General features: G+C 39.9%; 1 protein-coding gene across 1 annotated transcript in view; it reads left to right on the forward strand.

Moving 5' to 3' along the window:
* Nucleotides 1-15583, forward strand: part of LOC138515485 (platelet factor 4-like) — a 34703-nt gene extending 19120 nt beyond the window's left edge. Inside the window, exons 3-4 of the mRNA XM_069630306.1 lie at nt 6841-6924; nt 15047-15583. Of these exons, the coding sequence (XP_069486407.1) occupies nt 6841-6924; nt 15047-15086 (124 nt within the window). The 3' untranslated portion in view covers nt 15087-15583. The remainder of the gene's footprint in view (nt 1-6840; nt 6925-15046) is intronic.
* The last annotated feature ends 345 nt before the right edge of the window (nt 15584-15928 follow it).

The raw sequence follows: 15928 nt of genomic DNA on the forward strand, positions 1-15928 counted from the left end.
ATTCCATGTTCTTTACATGTGATGCTGCCCTATGTTATCTTAGGGTCAGTATTTATTAGAAAAAAACAATCAGCCTAAGTCCATCCAAATTAATTCATGTAGTTCAAAGGTGTACTTAGATTGTGAACTCATCTAATAAACAATGGGAGGATCATATACAAGTTCATCTATCAATATGTCATGGGGTTAATTCCATGTTTTACATTTGATGCTGACCTATGCTATATTGAAGTCAGGATATGTTAGGATAAAGAAATCATCCTATGTCCATCCAAATCGATTTTTACTAGGTAAAAAAATTGTGAACAAATCTGAAAAGCAATGGGAATAACATGTTATGTCATCATGATGATGGGTACAGTAATCATAACATTAACATTGAAATTATTCCTGGTGTTGTAAGAGTAAGAATGGAAATACACAGCATCTTTAGTCAGTCTTTGCAACATAAAAAACTCAAATCAATTAGTAAAAGTAAAGTATGAAAGAAATGCACCAAAGGGAAAGTCTTTATTCATTCCAAGGGGATACAGTGAGTCAAGTTTGTCAATCAAAAACATCTCACTTTGTAATCGTTTTTTGGACATCTCCTCTGGGTGGTTGTCGTACTACTTCCAAAACCAAGACTCTTCGTTGTGCTACAGTATGCCTGTGTTCCTTAAAGTGCCCAGCAACAGGAGATTTAATATTGCCTGTCTGAATTGTGGATTTAAGTTCAGTCCAGCGTTCTTTCATTTTGTGTGATATTTGGCCTATATACTAGAGGCCACATGGGCAGCATAGGCTGTAGATTACATTCTGTGTATCACATGCGGTTAAGTAATGCAATTTAATCTTGCAAACTGGTTGCTGGTGCCTTATGGTGTCACCTTTAATTATGTTGTTCCAGTTATGGCAACTCAGGCATGGATATGTTCCAATTTTAGGCTTGTGTAAAAACATCTATTTTTCATGACTGACTCTTACTGCTTTAACCAGCAGGTCTTGGAAGTTCCTACCCCTCGTGTAAGCTATTGGTTTGGGGAATAATCGTACTAGTACCTCTAGTTCAGGTAGCCGTAATGTCTTTTATCCACTTTTGCACCAATTAATTTGATCAGGAGGATGCAGAGGAATATCTACCAAGGCTGGGTGGCAGTTCTATTATTCCTGGATAGGCTCAGAAAGGGGTGGGACCAACTTCTGCTGAATTTGATAAAATTCCAATCATTGGAGACTTTCAGCTTATCCATCCACTCTATGGTATCTACCCTTTCCATGACTGGCCATACAATATTTGAGATTAACTGAATAGAGGTTTTGCATCAAACATTATAGAAAGAAAATGTATCCAAGCAACTGGTGATATAAATTCAGCAGTATCTTAAAATCATTTAAATTGTCCTCATACACTCAGCATTTACAATCTTCTCAAATTGGCATTTCCTAAAATCTCTTCAACCAGCCTGAACACTAATCCTGTGATGCCTTCAAAACCTTAACTTTTCGGAGAGTCAGTTTCCAGGTCGAGTTATCTGTATCAACCCTTTGAGCCCAGCTGGTAGTTTTTTGAGTCCTGAGAGACGTTTCGGCTACTGTGACCCAAATAGAACACTCAGACTGCTGAAGGGTTTCGTACCACATCATCATCCAATATGAAGCTCTGCATAGACCATAAGTTGAAACTTTGGAGAGGATTCTTTTTCCTTTACTGTTTTCCAGTGGCTCTCATATTAGCCCACAGAGTGGGAACACGGGGAGGTGATGTTTTAAATGTCCATACTTTAGCTGTTTCCAAATAAATGTGGTTTGTGGCTAGGCCCATACTTCAGTACCAGGTGTTTTCATCTTCCCATCTGAAGGAAGATATTGTTCTTCTAATCGCTTTTAAAATCCATCTACGTCAGAAGAGCACCGGCTGCATTGTCTGGATGTACATAGATATGTTCATGTTTATCTGCACAGAATAAACAACATTGTCAATTGTAAGTATTTTTGGTGTCCTTTGCTTCAGTACAAAAGGGTTTAAAATTCCTCTAAGACTGCATTGGCCCATTCAGCTAGGTTAGCCATCAATACTGTATGCGAGTCAATTGGGTTCCCACTGTAGTCGGGTATCCAGGCTAAATCCACATGAGGTACCTAGCTAGGATAGTGTTATTGTAGCACATTTTCCACTAAGGTTTGTCTGCCAGCAGTATCCCGAATACATTCAGAACCTTAACATGTAATTAATAAATCCAGTTGAGTCACATTTATTTTATCAATCTCAGTTTTTGAGTTTATTATGTTGACAAGTCACTAGATTATTGCTTTCTACCTCCTTCACCAAATTCCCATACCAGACTGACCTGCTACCCTCCTTTAATATGTGTCTGACTCATTGTTCTGTTGGAGTGTACCTCTAGTGGTTTCAGGGGAACTTGTAATTGGCTATTTTCTCTTACTAGGAGGTACTCTCCCCATTCCTGAGGTCTTGATTCAACTTCTTCCTGTCCCGTGGACCAAGATATTTTACAGGCTGTCCGCCATTTTGGATTTTCAGAACACGCAAGCGTGTGAGAGAGACATGCTGCGCAGGAAACAAAACCCTGATGCTCTATCCTGCTCAAACAGAAAGATAGAGAGTCTTTGAGCAGCGAGGCGATCGCTTGCAGGACCATTCTTTCTCTATCTAAGCTCAGCTCTGTAGCATTACCCATAAAGTTAGCTTAACGGACAGTGTGTGTTAGTGCACTAATATGGCATGTCCTTGACTTCCACACATGGCATCATCAGATTAGCCATGGGAACCCAAGCCACCCACGGTACACCATCATACAGCTGATGGCATCCTTAGCCCCCTCCGCGGGCAACCCCATTCTCTATATTGAGGGCTAGCAGAGAACTGTATCACAAGCTCCTAGTGTAAACTTCACCCTCTCAATTCCTGCAACCCATTGCCCCGCCCATTTGGCTGTAGTGACAAATATTCCTTCTGCTTGTTAAAAAGTAAAACAGGCAGGGACGAGAGTTGGCATAGGCTTCATATGTCGGTCCGGCATGGTTTGTGAATTGATCCAGCCACTAGGGTGCTAGTCTTCCAGGTGTGACTCCCACATTTCGTCAGCACTGGGAACCGAAATGCTTGGATAAGATGTAGTGGAGATTACATTTAGAAATCAGGACATTTCAGATGGTGGTTCTTAAAAACCTTGTCAAGTGAAAGAATGCATTTCCATTTGCTCACTTTTCCACAATTCCATTTACACTTCTCCTAATTTCCCATTTTATGGGAGTAAATATTCAAAATGAAAAGACTGAAAAGTAGCACCTCCTATTGCTCATCAATTTAAGAATGAGCCATGTGATATGCTTTGGATTGTGATGTCCCTAACACGCTCCTTCTCTCTGTGCCCAACAAATCTAAATTTTGCATTAGGGTAAAACACAAAGGCATTTGTGGATTCAGTTTCACTTTTGTGAATTGGCCCCAATGAAAATTATATTTGTTGCAGTTGGCACATGAACGTATAGAAAACTGTTCATAGAATTGTCCGTAAGTGCGGTTTTAGTCTAAACGATTATTTCATTGCTTCACCCTCGTTTACACAAAATCGCAGACTTTGTGTCAAAAATATATAATTATGACATTCTGACTAAATTTCTTCAACATGTATCTATTCAAAACAAGTCCAATGTCCAATGTTGCAAGATCTTACAAGATTATGGTTTCTTCATCTTGGATGTTTTGCTTCTAAGCTTGAGGGAATGGGGTTTAAGAGTTATAAAAGCAATCTAGAGCTCTTCCTGAAGTTAGCTTTATTCTCGATAATTACCCAACATAAAATTAAAATACAATATGAAAGATGTGTACATTAAATGGATTGTAGGGCTGTAGCAGCATACATTTCCTTTTCAAATATAAATTGATGGAATTTAAAATTAAACAATGCATCTACATTTGTTTATATGGAAAATAAAGTGCCATTCTTCATGGTGATGACCTAACATTAGAAAAAGAAGAATAGCATGGTCAGATAATTTTCTAAATTCTAGACCAGGTGCATTTAAATATAACAAGTCACTATAATAACGATGGAATTTCTGGACTAAAAAATAGAAGATTAAGATTGTATAATATACCATAAAATGATAGTGAAGAAATGTGTGAATCATATAAATGTTATAAATCAAAAGAGAAGAATAGATGTAAATCAGGCACAATGCACTCATCATTCTTGGTATGATGTAGAAATAAATGTCTTTTTATTAAATTCATAGATCAGAGAGATTTCAAAAGAAAATCGATTGGAGGATATCATGGAAATAATCTTATTACACAGACATTTTTAAATCTATATACATTGGATGAAAAGTTCATATAAAGTTTTAAACTGGGATATCATAATTTATTCAGCCAAACTTAGAAATGCCAGAAAATGTTTGTAAAATGTTATACAGTGGCTTGGGAGTACCACATACAATTACTATAACAGGGGTTCCAGTAGAGAATTGTAAGCGATGTTTGGAAAGCTTGTGGAGTTCACAAAAATATATATTTGTTGAAGAAGGAGAGGGTACAATCATTATATTTAGAAAACAAGTAATGGTATATATTAAAGAGATGAAGGCATCCATGCCATCTGAGATAGATGAGATCTGAATAGACCTTATATAAAATCCCCTTTTGGACTAAGATGTTAACATGAGTGCTAATTGTGTGTTATATGTTCAAATTAATTCTGTTAAAATGGAAACTAACTATTGTGGCACTAATCTAGAAATCATAAGAAAGTGATGTACCTTCAGAACTATAGAATAATCACATCATAAAGTTCTCTGGTAAAAACCTTTCCAAACATCTGCTAGAAATTCTGATAAACTTGGTAGAACAAAAGGATGTAATCCCTTTAAATCAAAGGTGCCACAAGTGTCGATAATGTACCAACATTTCATCATTTCTAGAGTTCTGTGGCAAAAACCTTTTCTAAACATCTCCTACAAATTCTGCTAAAATGGATTGAACAAAAGTATTAAATCCCTTTCAGTCACAGCTGCAGCAAGCGTTGATAATATACTTAGATTTAACAATTTGGCACTTAAAATAGAAAAATATGCCATTATATTGTTGCTTCATGGATACATGTAAAGTCTTCAGTAAGACTGATCTTCTCAAAATGGGAACTTTACAGAGAAGATCAATCTCGATAATGGCTTAATGCAATGATGCCTGTTAGCACCTATTTTATTTAGCCTACTTATGACTGTCATGAAAAAGATATTCCCTGAAGGAAAGAAATCAAATCCACCTAAAAATGGAAGATATAGTACTGATCCTACAATGTGAATCATGGTCAGACATTGAAAGGCTCACAGGTTGATTTAAATGAATTAAATGTTTTCCTCAGAAATGATAATTTAGAAAGAAACATAAAAAAGTGATTTGGTGAACTATATACATAATTGTCCATCATGTTTGCTAATCATATCTACATTTGGAAAGCCCAAAAAGCCATATGAAAGCAAACACCGTGTTTGTGACAAATAATAAACTAAATATTGGAAAGAAATGTGGATTTGTGAAATTAAAATTGTCCCCATTGTAACTTAAGGAATGAGCGAAATCTACAACTAGCAAATGGATAATCCTGTTAGAAAGTGTTGTTCTAAAAAATGTTATTTCATTTAAGAAAATGTATATTTATAGAAACCCTGTGGTTATAATTGGGAATTACAATTGTAATGGATTTCCCTTAGATAATATGGGAGTGGCAAAGGAGGATAATCTAAAAAAAGTTGATATGATGAATACGAATATGAGGGTGAAAAAAGATCACACAGTAAAGAAATCTGGGAAGTCCATAGAAGAATAGAAATCAATAATACATTACATTACAGTATAATCTTAGTCTTAACTTGAAAGGGGAAATTAAATACCAGTTATTCAGAATCAGTTTTGTGGCTAATTTCCTGAACTATAAACAAACAAATATTATAATAAACAAAGTTACAAACACGTCTAAGGGGAGTCAACCCAACCTTGCATTTGTGAATTAACAAATATTAAAATGAGAATGTCTTTCTGAACAATTAGGTTAAATCAAGTTCCTGTATTGAGAACAGAGGGAGCACTGAGTGATATGAAACGACAAATTACAATATGTAGATTATGTAAAAGTGTTATAGAAATGCAAACTGATGCATTTCTTTAATGAGATGAGTTAGGAAATAAGAGGGACATGGTTAGGAAGCCATTTGTCAAATAATTCTTTAAACACTAATGAAGATCAAATAATACAATTTTTTATAAAGGTGAAATGAACTCAATGTGAGCATGCATGTTTAGATTTTTTAAAATCTTTTAAAGAAATAGAAAAACATTTAATGTTGTATCCATTTCACATATGACAATATATATGCAGATGAAGATATTTATTGATTTGATACTTCTACGTTTTGATTAACCCAACAACATTTAAAGAAATAAACAAGCAAACTAAAAATATTTCAGTACCGCAACAAAGTCATACGTTACTCTTGCACAAGTTTTCATTCATTGCAAATATTCAAATCACTCACAATGTGTTGGGATCGCTTGATCACCAGCATATTAAAATCCACAGTAACTGTTGTATTTATCCAGCCAGAAAACATAGTGGTCAGCTGGCAACTAAGTGAGCAATAGGACCCAGAATGTTTGAAGTCATCTTTATGTAATGCAGGCATTTTAAATTGTTGTTTTACAGTTCAAAGAATTCTAAAATAACTTCTGAGTCATACATGCGTCTGTATCAGCGACGAGCAGATGCAGAACCACTATTGAAATGGTGAATTTGTAAATCAATAAGCTTATGATCATGACTTTTCCTTTATTCACAGTGTTACCTTGACAACGGGTCAGAAGGTATGTGTGGATCCCAATGCCAAATGGATGGAAAGCATTCTTGCAAAGATTTTAGGAAGGTAAGCTATGCAATTCTAAGGCCTGTTTGATTTGGTGTTACTTTGTATACCTGTAAAGGATGTGGTTTGCAACAGTTGGGCTTTCAGTAATTGAAAGGTATGCCTTTATTCAAGAGTGAGCTGCGTAGATGTGCATTTTACAACCATGTGTGATTGACAGGTAAACCTAGTGGTTCAGCAAAAAGGGTGTTGTTGCACTCTATGCTCTGCAGAACATGGCCCTGTTCTGATAGCCACGTCCCATGTCAAGTGTTGTTATACGGAAATTTCTGCTCCCTGTGTTTCCAGTGATGTCTTTAAAATCCTGTGAACCTACATGGTAAAGAGATTCATAGGTCTGTTGGGAGGAACTTCCAGGTATGCCAGAGGGATACTGGAAGTCTGCGGTCTTGGAAGGCCCAACACCCTCCCCCAGAATACATGGAGGACTCAGTCAATGGCAAGTTCAACTGTGGTTTATTACAAACAAAACCAACAGGGATCAGCACAGGAACAGAGAAATATTTTGTGCACACTTCGTTAATCCACGGCTCGCAGGTCGGTTTTATTCTCGAATGCTGTTAGCATTTCGTCACAACTAGGGCCCTTCTCCAGCAAACCTATCGGGCCAGGAGATTGTGTATTGAGTATTCTACCGCCTGTATAGGACATTATAAATGTTATTCTACTGGCCCTCACATGCCAGGTGGACAGCCTGTTCCAACCCCAAAGTCTACATCTATAACATTGTTGTAGTGCTGTGGACTTACCACTGGTTCTGGCCCGTTGCTACCCACCCCTAGGGTACTAAACTGTGATTGGCTAGAGCTGACATCCCCAGGCCTGGGACCCGAGATGGTTCTCATCCCACTTTGTACCTTTTCAAGGTGATGAGAACGATTATGTGTCTGTATTGTAACCTGTGGGTACCACTTTTGTCTTATGAGAATGTTCTCCAGTCTGGCACAACACTTGTTGCATACTTGTTGCAATCCGTGTCTGGCTGTCTGAGATCAGCTCTCCTTTCCCACCATGGATCACTGTCCATTGTCTGCTTCTGCCGCATCACGTGTTCCGAGACCACGGATTTGAGCTTTGCAGCTCTGAATTATGAGGATTTATTCACATTTTCTGCAGCTGGTCGCCTGTCATCTGGGGATTCAAATGTCATCCATATCTCTTGACCTTGGCTGCAGGCCTCGTCTCACACGTCTTGCTCCCTGTGCAGTCTGGAAACAGCTTAGCTTGTCTCCTGCTCTGTGGCCTTCTGTACTTTTCCTACAACCATTGAAATGCGGTTTGTACAATGTCCACGTTATACTATATTCTCCATAGGTTAGTCACACTTGGCTCTGTCAGGTCCCATAGGTGCCCCTGCAGTTCCATAGGATTATTTGCAATAAACCATCTGCAAGCTTTGCTCAGGATCTCTTGTGCCTTGCGGTTTCTGCGTTGCTGCGATTGGCTAATGGCAAAATAATAAAAGCAAATGACAGTATGTATATGTGTCTGTTCTCTAACTATAGAACTGTACGCTCATGTTCTTCATGTATTCGAGTGTGTGCTTGTGTCCCGAAGTGCGGATGGCATGTGTCATTCATGTCTAGCGTTGCTATGTCGTGGTATCTCTAACGATGTCAGCAACATGGCTTCTTGGTGCTTAGTCCAGGCTGTCCATATAGGTCTCTCTGACCATGGTCTGTGGCTCTTCATCCACATGGGGATAGATCTGTACTGCACCTGCTCTGTATGGCTGGCTGAGGGGATACCTCTCAATGTACTTCTCAATCATTGGTCCGTTGGGAATCGTCTAAAATAAAATGGATGATTGCAGTGTTTCCTGGCTTTCTTTCTTGTCATGAATTTAGTAGGAGGGGGTGGCAGAATCCCAAATCCCTCTTTAGGTCCTATGCATGTGATAAATAAAGATATACCCTCAACTTACTCTTCTGGTCAAAAACCATAGCTCAAATCATTTCTTTTCTCCTTGAACCTGCCATGAACTGCCAATTTACCTCCTCCAGAATCGAGACAGTGCACCACCTTTGTCTCCCCCGATGGAGTATTCTAATTCCTCTGCGTGCCCTTTCGCTTGTCTTCAGCAGCCTTAGTGTTCCAAACAGTCACACGCAAATTGCAGGGTGGGTTGAAGGGAGCGGTGCGGTGCCAAGATGATAGCCTGGTTTATTCTCAAGCAATACAAAAGGGTGAGGAAAGAGGTACTGATGAAATTTCCGTTTATAGGGAATGAAGCAAAAGTAGACTTTTCCAAAGACAAATTGATTACTTGGGTGAGAACATTTCAGCTGGTGGAGTTAAGCCGTGGAGTTAAGCCACAGAGGGAGCCCTGGTACCCAGGAATGATGTACACATGCGCTCCTTGGTAGAACTTTGGGAATATTACTCTAGATTTGTCCCTTTTTTGCCACGATTATGAAGCCACTCAAGGGCCACATGTGGAAGCATACCACATGCGAATGACAGAGGACTGGAACATAGTTAACATGAGGGTAAATATCTAATCCTTTTGGTGCCAGATCTGCAGCATTTTGGTCCTTCATGAGACCCAACTCCGACTGTTCTGTCTCATCGGAGGAAGGGTGAGGACGTCAATGTTGTCTATGCTTCACAGCTAACTAAGCCAGCAAAACTGAACTATTCTGTTATTGGAAAAGGGGCACTTGCTTGTGTGTGGGCTGTGGAGCAATTCAGGCAATATCTATGGGCTTCTTCTGATATGTTGCTCCTTCCTGTGCACAAATTCATAGGCTGGGTATGGCCATCGGCCAAGGTCATATAACATCATTATGTGCGCCCATTCTAGCAGGTCCAGGATGAGCTTTCCATAGATAGGCTTTGGTACTCCAGGGGGACAAGATTATACTGCCAAAATGTTATGGGATCCAGAATGTTTATTCTGGAGGAGGAGGGCGGGCTGCCAAAAGTCAATGGTAGCAGGGGGTCTTGTACCATGCACTGTTTGGGATACAGGTCGCGGCGGGCACAATAATTTACTTTTATTACACTAGTTTAACACTCGACCCTCCTCTTACTTGTCTCCAGTCCCACTTACTTGAGCTCCAGATCACCTTAGTGGATCTCTATTTGATGTTGATAAGGGACAGAAAGGTAAAGGTTAGGACGGAATGGATTTCCCCACAACCTCTAGGGAAAAAAATCTAGGTTATAATGAATAGGCACCCAAAAGGAAAGGTAGTCAGCAAAATGCTGGCGTATGGTTCTTCAGTTATTATTCTGATTAATTATGCTTTCTTCCAGTACACTATCAGGGTTTTTATAATTTTTTCATTAAAAGGGAAACCACGAGACACTATGTATAATATAAACCTATCAACATTAGCCGCTGCAGAACTAAACAAATCTTTCAAATATAGAGTCCTTTTAAAATACATAAAAGCAGTTTTTTAAACATATAAAAAGTCCTTCATAAGATACACAAAGTCTCTATAAAGTTCACTGTAAAAAACTATATATAAATGCCTTACTTTGGAGGCAGATCTACAAAAAGTAGGGTTGCCCTTTTGGTGTGAGTGTGGATTCATGGCGATACATAATCTAGAACAAAAGAGAAAATAGAAAACACACTATAGGACAGCTTAATTGTATGTCCTTATTCATTGGAATTCGTCAAGAATTATTCTGTGCTCAACAATGGTTACAAAATATAAGAAAAGGTATAAATGTCTTCGGTTAATCAAAAATTTTAATGATTACAAATATAATACATAGTACTAAATAACTACAAAAAATAATTCATTGAGGGTGAAAACAAGTGTTCAGTTATAACAGTTACATATAAATACAAAAACACTCAAAAATGGAATGCAATGGGGAAGGAAGATTTGTAATTTCCAAGGGAGTTCTTTTAGAAAAATACAGGTTACATAGAATCAACTTACAGTAGACAACATTCGTGGTCCTATGTAGAAGGCTTTGTTACTGTTTTTAAATAAAGATCAGGATCCCTGTTTCTATACTCCTGATTTGTTTGTCTAAAATATTGCCTGATCACCATATGATCATTTACTAATCTGCCATAGACAGCCCACCCAGGCCTGTCAGTAGGTCCTAGCTGCTGCTGCTCTTGATGTCCATTCTCTTCTTTTGTGCATGAGATGTCTTTAGCAGACAGAGTGATCCTTCGGCAAGAAGACAGAAGCATCAGTGTGTGGGGGCCCCAAAGTACCTGGGCTGCTTATGTCAAATGCAGCCAAGCAATTATCTGCAGCGTGGAGGAGTCTTTTTTAAGTTTTTGGCCGGGCTACGTAGGTCAGATGCAGCTTGGCATTGATAGCAGCAGTAGGGGGGCCCACAAACTTCATCAACCCAGGTCGCGTAAGCCAGCAGCGCCCTGGGGAGTCCTTGAGGGTTGCCTGGCAAGGGGCAAGTCATGTTTATTTCAATTCTGATATCGCCTGGATTACCTGCCATAGTTTGGAAGGACAGTTAGTATGTGTAGCATTCCATACTCCATAGCTCTCAACTCACATGCTTTTGGCGGGTGTCACCCGCCTTGTAAAGGGCTGACTCACCCGCCAAGCCTCCTGCACGCCCATTCATTTCAATGGGCGCCTCACCCGCCAAAAACAAAATCGGGTGATTTCACCCGCCTTTGCAACAGAAATGGTTGAGAGCTATGCATACTCTGCAGAGCTTGCTCTGTTATGCTTGTCAGTTTCTGTGCTCTGTCATGTGTTCCTGGTGTGGCCAGGTTGCGCCTGGGAGCCTAGGAGGAAGAGAGCTGCATTGGGGCTATGCATGTGATGAATGGAAATGTGCTGACATCTTACTCTTTGGGCCATTCCTTTACATGCATTGGTCACACGTCTTCTCACTATTTTCTCTAAGCCATCGTTAACAACAGCACCGCATAAAATCATATTGTTGATTGGTTCGTAACTGTCAGGTGACTGACCTCAAGCCAATCGACCATGCATGTGTGGACCATGTAAGACCGGATCGGGTATGAAAGCTGAATTCTGAGAAATTCTGTTGGCTGCTCTGGCCTGCTCCCCCGCCTGCTTCCTTCATCGCCTTCCACTGTCTAAAATGTAAACATGCACACTTCCCTATCCCCTCTAAGGGTTTTGCCTCCTGCACTCACGGGGAACCATAGAAATGGGAAAAGGACTCTTCCTAGAGCTCACAATTCACTTTCTATGGTGGCCATCTTGCTTGTAGTTTTTATAATAATGTTTTTTAACTCTGCTCTCTGAGCAAATGCAGTTTTTTTCACCCAAAACCCCCAAAACAAAAGTACCATCGAGCTCATGTGCACTGTTATTACCAACAACATCACATACCACATGTTGCTATTCTTGAGTGGGTAGATTAATTTCCTAGCAAGTTGTTCCCAACAATTTACCGCATTTAACACGCGAGCACCCAGTAAGCCTGTATGTAGGTCCTCGATGAAGCACTTGAAACACTCACAGAACCCCCAATTCACTGGCAGCCCCATTTTACCAGTGTAACATTTTTTTCATATTGTTTCATAAGTTTGATAACATATCACACTCCCCTAGCAGGGACCTAATAAGATCCGTGGAACTCTGTGACAAACTAATGGTGACACTAGGTAGGTTGGCCGTCCGGCCTAAGTGCTTGATCATATATTAGAGAGCCTGCAAGCCTGTGGCTTTCCAGATGTTTTGGACTAGGACTCCTGTGATCCCTCACCATTGACTCTGTTGGCTAGGGCTCATGGACGTTTTAGGGCCTAATTCACAGAGTGTTTTCCTATGGGGTTTTGCCATTATCAAACTCTTTGCGCGTATTCTGAAGCCGCCTGATATTACATTTTTTTCCATGAAAGAAAGAGGAAATTTAGGCCCAACTGTCACATCATTGCTTGATGCGATACAGGTGCAGTCTGGCTTCATTATATTGACGGCAATCTTTTTTTCTGTTCATACCTGTCTGCCTTTCAACTTCCTTGCTCTTTTTTATGTGGATAAAGGCAATGCTATGTCTGCGTAAAAGTGGCAAAATGCTTTTATAAAAGACTATTTTAAAAAAGTAAAGCAAAAAGGCAGTTTAAAAATATTTGTATTGATTTTCTAAAATATATATTTTAATAAACAAGTGTTCTGAGATCGTGTTCATAAGTGGAACTATTCACTGTTTGTGAATTTATTGACGATAGCCATCAATTAGGGGTAGCCAGGGTTACCAGCCGCTCCCCCTGCCAATCTTCCTGGCACCTCTGGCATGACTGCTTCACCCTGTGGCCTACTGGCCCTCACACCTAGATGTCAAAAAGTGATCTAGTGCTTAATGAAACAACACTAGTGCTCTGTAATAGTTCACTTTGGTGTTAACATTTTGTGTGCAGTCCCAGACACCTTTTAACAATTAGGCGTGCTTATACAGTTGGAGCCACTACCGCAAGCAACTGCTTCGAGAATGTGAGCTTGTGGGGCCCTTCACTGAGAACGGTGAAAATTCCCTGTCTCTATGGATCGGTGAAATGACCATCTTTTTATACAGGATGAAGAAAGAGCTCAGTGAGTAAAGTACTTGCCGACCACGTCCAACATTTCCTTTAATCCTCTTGATGTGGACAAATCGTGCACCATTACCTGTACATAGGATATGGTGAATATTATAAAATGATGTCAGGAAGCACTATATAGATAACACAAATATAAATCATACTTGTTTTTAGTGAACAAGTTTCACTGAAGATTTATTTTATATTTTCAGGTTGTTTTGGAATGTGATTTTGTACTGTTGCAAAACTGCTTTATTGAACTTTAACTGGGTCTACCAATGAAAGAAAATATTCCCGAAAATGAGTATGTTTGTGGTAAACTAAAGATTGGATGTCAGGAGATGTGGTTCTCTGGGTAAATTGGCGAATTTGAAACCAGACTATTTGAATCCAAATCTCGGCTCTGCACTCTGACCACATTTTGTGATCCTCGGCAAATCCCTTTACCTCACAGGACCTTAACTGTTCAAAGTGGGAATATCTCAAGTGATAAATGAGACATTCAGAAACATTTACCCCTGAAATGAAAAATAGCGAAACACAAATCTATCCACCACAAACCTCACTCACCTTGCCCACTGCCACACACTTTCCATACCTGGCACTTACTGACATTCTAAACTACGGCCCTTTTATACTGTGCTGCTGTGAGCGGGCACAGCTGGCCCAGTGGGGCCAGACTGTGCGTGGGCTAATGTGGCTAGACTTGGCACATGATGGAAACGCCTCAGCATGTGAGGATGTACTTCACATATGATGGCCATACTTGGCATATCACCCCCCCCCCCCTCCACACCCCCTCCCCCCCACCAGGCATAATATGCAGTTCTTGAGTGATTGAGGCTGCACTTGGCATATGATCACAGCACTTGGGTTTGTGAGGTGGTACCTTGCATATAATGACCACACTTGGTTTATGAGGCTTAACCTGAGTACTGCAAAGAGACCTGCGCAGAGATGGTGTCTTACAACTACCATCAAGCAAATAAATAAACCTGTCATAAAATGGCACTACTTGGGTATATGGGGTTGCATTTAGCATATTGCAGCATTGAGTGGACATGCACAGGTGTACTTTGCACATTAAGCCTAGAACTGGCACGTGTGGCTTTAACGGGCATAGGATGGCAGTATCTGGCCGTGTGAAGCTGCACAGTGAAGTACTCCTGGCCTATGACTGTTCTGCTGTGTGTGTGTGTGTGTGTGTGTGTGTGTGTCCCTGGCATATGGCTACACATGCAGCATACCGCGGCAGCACTGCAGTCAACATCGGCTGCAACTGAAAACAGACTTTCGTTGTTATTTTAGTAATATTAAAATGATTGCAGTTTTTTTTTTTTAAAAACATGTATGATGTCACAAAGGAAATAGACTTCCTAGTAACTTGTTCATCTTACTGGTCTGTGATAATTGCTTGCTCGACGTGCCAACAAGTATCCTCTTCTTACGATGGGAATTTAAATGTTATTCACATCAAGTATGACAAGCTGAATGCATGTGTTTTTTCCTGAAATGTTCATGTTTCTTTTTCCAAATAGAACCCTTTGCACAGAATGACTTTGTTCTCACGCGTTGCTATTCGCAATAGCTAATATGGTGCTTTATAACGGATGTGTATTTCTCCTGCAGATTGAATACTTCAGAATCCGACTCGCGGAATGAACTGTGACGCAGCAGCATGATCCTGCGCCTGCGCTGTCTAGGAGGCTGTGGCCCATTCTTCTCACGCTTATGATTGCGCAGTCACAACATGGCGCATGCGCCTTCTGTTCCATTTGATGAAGCGCGCCTCCACTTTCTACGTCACTTTAACTGACCAATGAAGTTGCCGGATGGGGGTCTTGCTAGCCAGAAACCAATATTAGGAGTAAGCCTATGAACTGTATCATCTCTTCAAGATCGCATGCTGCACCTTTCCATTGGTTTGTAGAGTTTTCTCCGTTGAACGTCTACAGTACTGGACAGTAACCGGCTACAGTTTCCATACGAGTGAGCCATTGGATCTTCATGAATTGAGCTGGAAGAAAGTATTTTGTATATGGATTGCAAATTGCCATTTGGTTTGAAAATCTGAAAATGTGCCTACTCGTCGCAATAATAAATCTCTTATTTTCGCCATGAATGGAATCATTTTTGTAACAAATAAAGTTCTGTTTTTCTCAAGAATCCATTTGTATTTGCTTTTTTTCAACAACGATTCCTTTTTGGATGAAGTTTATCTTTTAAAAAACAAATCTGATTCTGTTTTGAAACAAAGCTTACAGTTTTGCTTTTTCACACATGCCAACATTATGCAGGAGCTGCGAGGGAGATTCTCTCCAAGGAATCGGAAGAGTTGAATTTCCCTATTCGAATGCATTGGGGTTGGAATTATTTTAGGAAGGAGATAGTAAAAAATAGCAACATTTTTGCTAACAAAATTGGGAGTTTCCCATCTGAATCGGGAGGGTTGGCATGTATGCTTTTTTCAGGAGGAAAGAATATGGAGTGTGGTGTGCCACCTCTCTAAGG

The sequence above is a fragment of the Ambystoma mexicanum genome, chromosome 6q (assembly GCF_040938575.1).
Source record: "Ambystoma mexicanum isolate Mex_15411 chromosome 6q, UKY_AmexF1_1, whole genome shotgun sequence".
Lineage (NCBI taxonomy): Eukaryota > Metazoa > Chordata > Amphibia > Caudata > Ambystomatidae > Ambystoma > Ambystoma mexicanum.